General features: G+C 41.1%; 1 protein-coding gene across 1 annotated transcript in view; it reads right to left on the bottom strand.

Annotated features, from left to right (window-relative positions):
* Positions 1-478: 478 nt before the first annotated feature.
* NTRK2 (neurotrophic receptor tyrosine kinase 2) overlaps positions 479-9,131 on the bottom strand; it is a 312,618-nt gene continuing 303,965 nt past the window's right edge. Inside the window, exons 18-19 of the mRNA XM_028146234.2 lie at positions 1,754-1,912; positions 479-664 (exon numbers count right to left, since the gene is read on the bottom strand). Coding sequence (XP_028002035.1) covers positions 479-664; positions 1,754-1,912 — 345 coding nt within the window. The remainder of the gene's footprint in view (positions 665-1,753; positions 1,913-9,131) is intronic.

The following is a 9,131-nucleotide window of genomic DNA, read 5'->3' as shown; positions in this document are numbered from 1 at the left end:
CAGCAGAAGTGACAAAGTTTAAGTCAAAATTTGTTTTCCCTTTTTTTCATCCACATCAAAGGCAGGAATACAACAAGGCATTGTTAGTTGTGGTGGGCAAACTGGAGTGTCTGCTGATATAACAAATTAGGTTTGTTAAGGCCTTTGTCTATGCAGAGTTAAGAGTAATGCAGAAGCCAGATCGATTAGAAAAGAAAGGTAGTACTGTGAAGCAGGTAAGACAAAAAAATCAAAACAAAACAAAAACAAGGGAGATGGAAAGAGAGAAAGAGATAATGCCAAAAAGAAGTCCATACTGTGTCTACCGATGGAGAAGTACACATTGCTTCCCTCTGAAAGCTTCGTAGTGTCTTTGTTGTTAATACTGTCAGAGTAGAGAACAGCAGATTGATGGCATCCAGCAGCAGTGAAAAGACGTTCATCCTCTCAGCCCATCTGAGGAGGTGCTTTGGGAAGGATCGGTCTGGGGGAAAGAGCCCTAGCCTAGAATATCCAGATAGACCGGAGATGCCTTGGCCAAGTTCTGAAGGAGGGTGTGGATGCCCTTGATGTTCTTCCTCATGTGGGGTTCTCGCTGCCAGCACCCCAGCATCAACTCGTAGACCTCCTGCGGGCATGTTCGAGGTCGCTGCAAGACTCGGCCCTGAGTGATGCATTCTATCACCTGGGCAGAGAGCAAAGATAGGATCAGAAGAGAAACAATACAGGAGAAACAATACAGGTGAAATACAGTCAGCGCAAAGAGAGGGCTGCTTTAAAGAAACCCATTCAATGTTACTTCTTTTCAGAAAGAAGAGAGCAATTATTATAGATTGGTATATTGTGTTTAATTGAATCACATCCATTTTTCAAGCACACTAATTTCAACAAACTGGTGGAGAAATGACTTATCTATCTGGAATGATCCCAAACCTCATCCTAGAATTCCAGTTTTACTGGCCTGATATGGAACCTAGGCCACTTTCATGTCAGGGTGCTGACTGATGAGGGACCCCTAGGCTGTACAAATGAGTGGTCATTTTGGATAATGAATCTGGGTAAAAGACAGACTTGAGCCTGATGAAGATGTGAGGTGCCTAACCAAAAAGCTATGCCTCAAATATAGGCATATTTGCAAAAGAATTAGAATAGGGCACTGGTCGGCAAACTCAGTAGTCAACAGAGCCAAATATCAACAGTACAACGATTGAAATTTCTTTTGAGAGCCGAAAACCGACTTCTGCACATGGGCCACGAAGTTTCAATCGCACTGTACGTGCGTGCCCGCACATGATATTTTGTGGAAGAGCCACACTCAAGGGGCCAAAGAGCCGCATGTGGCTCACGAGCCGTGGTTTGCTGACCACTGGAATAGGGAAACAAAATGCTTGAGTCTTCATTAGAAGTGCATGGTCTAGTGAAATGTGCAAAAAGAAAAGAACCATGAAATCTTCCTGGAATAATACACAAAAGCTAGCTGGACTCTCAGGGTGCTGGAATGTCACATCTGCTATTAATTTGCTAGGTGAACAGCACATAGCGATTCTTCAGTCCATCACAGGGGATGCCGAGTTATGTCAGTAAACACTGTGATTTTCTTACGTTTCCAGAGTGACTATACTTTGGCCGTGACCTTTAGGTACACAGCAGGCCGTTTGGGAGGTGCTGCACCCAACAAAGCCACATAAGACCTTGTCCTGTGTCCTAACTTCTGGCCAAGGGGCGCCTCTCAGTGTCAGCCCTTCGGGAGGGTCTCACCCAGCCCACTGCGCACCTCATTGTTGGACAGCTGGTACCAGGGCTGTTTGCCATACGTGAAGATCTCCCACAACACGACCCCCAGGCTCCAGACGTCACTTTCTGTGGTGAACTTCCTGTACATGATGCTCTCTGGAGGCATCCAGCGAATGGGCAGCATCGTGTGGCCACCAACCTGGGGGGAAAGAAGTGAACAAGGAGGCATGAGTCACCTCCACACCACATTCCACTATCAGAGGAAAAGGTGCTTGAATTTATCGATTTTAATTGATTATAAACACATAAGGAAGATTTCTTTATAATCTCAATCACCAGAGTCAGAGGACAAAGAATGGTCAACAAAAATTTTTCATATTATTTGAAATTTTCTCTCAAAACTAGATAGGGGCAGAGATGACAGTTGGGTGGATGTTCATTTGAATAAACACACACACATGTATTTTCTGGTTTGAGGATGACTCAACCTTCTAATCAACAAGATAACTTTGATGAGGATAACAAGAATGGGGCTCTTCATTCAAAAATGACCCACCAAGTAACTCTACTTCCTTAGCAAGGCCAAAGCTTCCTTCCAATTTCAGATGCTAGGATAAGTGGACAGAGCTTCCTTAAACAAGTTCCCCACAACCCAGCAATGAACAAGGCAGAAATTATTCCCATTTTACAGATGAGGCAACTGAGATTCAGGTTGCTATAGACACAAAGAAGTCAGGTATTTGGACTCCAAGCTCAGTACTTTTCTTTATGACAAGGCACTGCAACTGAGCTTATTTACAAAAATAAATAAGTAACTATGGTTTTGAAAAGCTCATTTTAGTGAAAACATGGAGGGTGAGGCATTAGATGGCAAAAGCATTAGCACAGGCAAAGAGAACATTGTCTGACAAAGGAGACTCATTCATGATTTCCTACTTCCTGGAGAAAAGTGAAGTATTCCATTTTCAGATTTGTAGCCCATTAGGGCTGTCTCATTTTAAAACCATGATCAGATTTCTAGACAGTAGCCCTGTGGGTGGTAGGTCCTACTTTTCATACTGGTAAACTCCAGCACAACCAGCCCAAATGCCATGCCTGACACTGGGGCAGCAAGCGAGCTCACAGACAACTCAATCAGACCTCACTGACAACTCTCAGCCCCTGGGTTCTGAGACTAATGCCACATAGAGTTTCTGCCCAATTATCATTCTCAATATCCATTTCTGACTCATTAAAGGAAGGAAATGGACTAACAGTGCCTGAAAAATGCTGCTCAACTTCAGAGCCCAAGGAGCTGAGAGGGTCAGAGATGTCTAATATGCTTGGTGATTTCAAATAATGCTCTTGGCATCAAAGAAAGCACAAATGTGAAAGGAGGAGGGTGTTGTTTTCTGTACGATGACTCCAAATCCAACAAGTAGGAATATAACTTGCTGATTCTGGGTTAGGGTGTTCCCATATCCTTACTGTTCAGCTTTGACTACACCAGAAACTCCTGCACTAAGTAAAGGCTGGTTGCCCACCTTCAACTTTGGATTTTCTCACTTGCTTCTCATCCCTGCAGTGATAGGTAGTCACTGTTCAATGAGCACAGATTTCCCACATGAAACTGCCTGGACATCCACTACTCACCATCAGGGTTGATACTCAAAACACAACCTATATGACACAGGCACTGACTGGTCAGAAAGGATGCTGGTGGCTAACTAGTTTGAAGTTGTGTTCACAGGGAAGAAGTAGAGAGATAGCGAACCATTTACATACATCTCCTAGAACCAGAAAGCTGAAAAACACACTCTGGGGTCCATTAATCTAGCAAGATACCAGACTTTCCATATTCCTTGTGGATTCCCAGCTACAACGCAGTGGACAACACTGACTTCATGACATTAGAAACGCTGTGGTGCAGGGCACACTCCAGTGTGCCATTTCCTAGTTAGGTAACCTTGACTAGCTTCCAAACCTCTCTGTGCCCTGATTTCTCCAAATATAAAATGTGGGTAACAATGAATAACTTCTAGGGTTATCGTGAGGTTAATACCTAAGCAGACAATATAAATTTCAGTGCACTAAATACGTTCAGGGTGTTTCTCCCTTCTCTGTAATTTTACTGTCTGATTTCCTTAAAATGGGAAGCAGCCATTCTGGAGACATTTAGGAGAGTCAACACATACATCCTCCCATACTCCTCACCCAATGACAAGTGCTTTGGGGCTCTTGGGACTCCAGCACCTATTCTATCAGGTTTTCGGTCCTGTATTATTAATGGCCAAATAAAAAGCTCCTGTTTCTTTTAAAGGAGAAAAAACAAGGTTTTAAATTTTGATTTACATGTTTTCCCATCTGATCATTTATTTTATGCTTGGACAGATTTTTCACTTTAATTCTTTCAAGAATTCCTTCTGGGATTTCACACATGCTGTTATAAATAATGCTTTCCTTGTACTGATGTCAAACGGGTGAGTGTGGGAGAATCTAATAAAAGTTCAGATAGGGTTCACAAGTTTTCTAAACCCATTTAGAATATTTCTGAACATTTCTTTTGCAGCCCTTTCTCAGGATTTTGGAGCATGTCACACACACACACACACACACACACACACACACACACACACACACACAGAATCACTGTGGTTACAAATTACCGTCACAGGATGGTTTTTGGAATCTCACAAAACCACATACTGTGTGGCAACAAACAACGAGACATTTGTTTTGTATTGTGCTACTTGGCAACTTGCCCTCACACCCTTGCTTAAATATTTGTGACATGGAATACAATCTCAAGTATGACATTGGGAGTCAGAACTGTTGCTTTGACTACTGGATATGCCTCAGTGTCTGAAGAAACTTTCCAGGGATCCATGTGGGTCAGGCCACGTGCCTTTCCCTAAACTCACCAGATAGAACTGATCAAATGGGAAACCCAGTTAGCTAGGAGTTGACGTGGACTTGTAATTTTTATTTTCCTCATCCCCAGAGACTGGGGTTCTAGTTCTATAATTACCCACCACCACTTCACCACCATAATCATCCATCAACACTTATGACCTCACCTTTACAAAGAATTTTACTCAGTTATCTTATTTGAACTCAATAGTTACCCTTTGGGGGTGGACATTGGCTTGCTTCATTTTGCAAACCATGTCCCCTAAGTTCAAAGTGTTAAGTAGCTTACCTAGAGCCAAACACATAATGCCTCCCCACTGATGCCTCTCATTCTGATAGGTCACTCCGTGTTTCCAGCTTCTGCAGTCTCCAACACCTGCCCTGTGTGTTTAGCCAGCAAGCTTAGTTGTGGCTCTAGTTTAGCCCATAAGCTGACATGACTCAAGTCTGTTGGAAAATTTGATCTCCTTTCCTTTCTAACTACTTCCTGGAGATCTTAAAGGTAAGCTCAGGTTCCAGCATTTCAAGGAACTCCCTGTCCCTGCTACAGCACTGCCTTTTCTAAGTACCAGGAAGCCCAGCGCCCCTTAGTACAGCTCTGGTAACACTGTAGGCCAGGCACGCCCTATTTTTGGTAACAGATCACATGCCTCAAGAAAGGTGGATGTTAATCAGTTATGTCTGACAGGACATGAGGGGTTTGGCTGGTATGCATATCATGTCTTCAAGTGGGTTTCTTGTGAGTACTAGTATTTTGGAAGGAAATCTCAAAGTGTGCTTTCAAAGAGATCAGCATTTGCTACTTTCCTATCCATCCTCCAATAACTTCCCTAAACTCTTGATAGAACCAAGTCTTAGATTAAATGGATGGAAACTGGTTCACCTGTTTGACACTACAAATGAAAACCATTCAATGAAATTTGCAACTTCTTAATAAAATGCAACAAAAAAATATGAGGGTTCACATGGAGTATAAAAGCTAACGTGTATGAGAATCCCACTCATTGGTTTGCCATCTATAGAGTAGATGGGGATGGGAATGGGGGGTGGGAGGGTGGTCTTTGGTGCAGACCTGAACTATTCAATATGGGAATGAAGTCTAAAAGGATTTCATAATGCACAACATGAAGGGAGTATTGTTCCATAGATGATGACTAACAGGTCATATCTTAGGAGGCTGGGGACCAAGGGCAAAGGCTTAAGAAGAAAGGCTGGAGCCTTTCTATAGACTCAAGGAAAAGAAAAGGGCTGAATGACCATCATGGCTGCTAATCATTGCAACATGGTGAAACCAGCAAAGCTAACCAGAACAATGTCTGAGGCCCATGGCCAAAAAGAAATCCTATCGTGACTAAAATAAATTAAATTACAGAAAATGAGTTCTGTTTTTAAACATATCAAGAAAAGAACTGTTCATTTAGCTTTTCATGTGATTTCTACGACACCTCACAATTTTGATGGTGATATGTATTGGTCAAACACAAAAATAACAGATGTATTCTAGTTAAAATACCTGGGCTTCGGCATCTTTTAAATCTACCAGATTGAAAGGAACTTAACACAATAATTTCTGGAGAGAATATTAAAAAGCCCATGGTAAAACTGTCCTGTGTTAGGAATCAATGATTTTATTATTTTAAAATCAAATTAGACACGTCTAATCACTTCAACTGTAATATTTATTTCTTACCCAAGAAACACTCTTTGGGTGCATACTTTTTGGTCATTAGGTTATAAGTTGTGAAAATCTCCCTGTCAGTTAACAAACAATATGATTTATTTTTTCTACATTGGAAAACTAGGATTTAGTGAAATCAAAAACTTGCTAGGGAAGTATAGATATGAATCCCACTACTATTCATGCTGAGAACCTAGGCTCTTTCTCATTTTTTAAAAATGTAATTTTTATTGATTTCAGAGAGGAAGGGAGAGGGGGAGAGAGATAGAAACATCGATGAGAGAGACACATCAATTGGCTGCCTCTTGCATGTCCCATACTGGGGATTGAGCCTGCAACCCTCTTGGTACATGGGACAATGCTCAATCCATTGAGCCACGCCAGCCAGGCTCTTTCTCATTTTTTTTTTTTTTTTTTGCAAATATACGAAGCATCTTTTTTTCCTGGTACAAGTTAACAAAGAAGGCACAATTCATTTTCCAGGTGCACTGGGAAATGACAGAGGAGGTGACAAGCTTAGCTCTCCCCTTTCTGTTGGGCTTCACAAACATTGCATCTACCATCTCTCATCATCTTCTCTTTTTCTACTACATCCTTTCTTCTCAGTGTTGCCTCCTCCCAGTCCATTCCTACTTCTGTTTCTTTGAATCTCCTCTCAAGTCCACTTGTCCAGTCCCATTTCAAATATCAATGTTGCATTTACTAGTAGTCTTGCCTGATTCCTTTCTTCTCTCTTCAAATGATCATGAGTATCCTCACCATAACTCATTATTCCTTCATGTTGATGCCTCATCTCCCTTCTATCGCAGGCTGGAGCCTTTCTATAGACTCAAAGTAAATGCCTAGCTGGCTTTGAAACCACTGGTGATATAAAATGAGTAATGCTAATGTGGGACCTTCTAAACTCAACTAGCAAAACCAACGATGCCTGGGAGGCCACTTTCGGCTTGTGGTATTTACTCAATGACTAAGTGATAACTTGTTGGGAAGCCAAACATTTTACTCCCTTAGAAACATGCAGGCCAAAGGCCAAACCCCATTAAGGGATGATTAGCTGTCAGAGGCTTTTGGCAGCATTAAATATTGAAGAGACTCCTAGACCTCCTCATGCACCCTTCACTCAGTTGCTCTATTTCAGCAGTTTCTCTTCATCTATTCCTTAACAATTCATGAAAGCTGTAAACTTTAAGAAATAGCTGGACCTTATTTATTTATTTATTGGGTTGCATCTGTAGTATGAAGTTAAAAAGAGAAGAGAAAAAGAATCTATGCGAAATATTCTCCCTGGAGAAACTGGAACCACTGTGGTCAGACTGTGGGTGCTTTCTGACCACATTCAGGAAGATAAGAATTCTCCAGTTATAAAGAGTGATGAGGTGCTTTTGTGGTGTGTGGCTACTTTCATGAGAAGAAAGTCAGCCCTTTTGGCCTTGCCTAGAAGTCCTGAATGTACACAGAACAAGTTGAGTCAGGAGGAGCGCTGGTGACATCCTGGCCACCCTCTCTTGTACAGTAGGAAACGATTATCACTACACCTGAAATGGCTGTTATTTGTAGCCTAGAAAAGCTTTAATTATCTTTTACCATAGAATCTGGTCATTATCAATCATATGGTCATAACGGAAGGGTTTTGACTTAGTAAATTCAAGCCAAGTGTTTTGGGATTAGTCAAAGAGAGGGCATGCTGGACCTTATAATTAACAATATTTCTGCAAATATTTTTTCTTCTTCACAATTAAATCTCTATCCTGCCTTAACAGGGCAAATAATTATGTTTGGAAGGGAAAGGTCACAGAGCTATCATTGCTATCTCCTGACACTTGGACTATAGGTGAACAGATGAGGCAAATTAAACACAAATTTTGTACTGAGAATCTTATCTTTATTCTACTATGAAATAATAATAATATAAATAACAAAAATAACAACAATAATAATACCTCATGTTTGTATAACATTTCTTTTGCCTTTTATAGCATGTCCACATATATTCATCCTATAATAATTGTACCTGCCTCAAAACATGGTTGTAAAGATTAAATGAGTTGATATTAGAAAATCTCTGTGGTGCTATTATGTGATGCAATTTATAGGACATTCTTGATAAGGCAAAACTATGGGTATAGAAAACCCATGATTGACATGGGATGGGAATTGGTGGTACAGCAAAGGGACTTGCCCTACTGGAGCATGAGGGGATTTTGTGAGATGATGGCAATGTTCTAAGTCCTCATTGTTCATTGTGATGGCAATTAAATGACTGTTTGCCAAACTTAGAACTATACACTAAAAAAAGGTGAATTTTACTATATGTATATTATACCTCAATAAACCTGACTTAAAAAATGAATAAATATAGCTCTTAAACTAATGCTTAGTGTATAATAAATGTGCAAATTATATTAGCTATTGTTGTTATGTTAAGTATTTGAGTCTGCAATAATTTTACAGGGTAAGTCACCCCATATTCTTTATCCCAATTTAAGAGGTCAGGAATCTCCAGGCCCAGAGGCAAAGTGACCTACCCAAGACCACACAGCTAAGAAGTGCTAGAGTCTACACCAGGGCCCAGCTCTCCAAATGGATGGCACTCTTTCCACTTTGCATCAAGTCTGACAAGGTGTCAGATTCAGGGATAGGAAAGGTTCTCTGCATGAGTCTGCTTCGGCTTGAGAAGGCTAAAAAGGGCTAATTCCAATGTAACCCTGATATTTGGGGGACTAGGAATTGGAATCCATGCCAGCAAGCTCAGTGTACATTCTTGATAGCCTATAATTAAGTCACTACCTCCTTCCCAGATACTGGTCTTGCAGAACCTGTTACAGAGGCCATAAAACTGTGAACAGTGCAC

Source organism: Eptesicus fuscus, chromosome 15 (genome assembly GCF_027574615.1).
Source record: "Eptesicus fuscus isolate TK198812 chromosome 15, DD_ASM_mEF_20220401, whole genome shotgun sequence".
Classification (NCBI taxonomy): Eukaryota; Metazoa; Chordata; class Mammalia; order Chiroptera; family Vespertilionidae; genus Eptesicus; species Eptesicus fuscus.
Note: the sequence above shows the minus strand (reverse complement) of the source record. Positions and strands in the feature narration are given on the sequence as shown.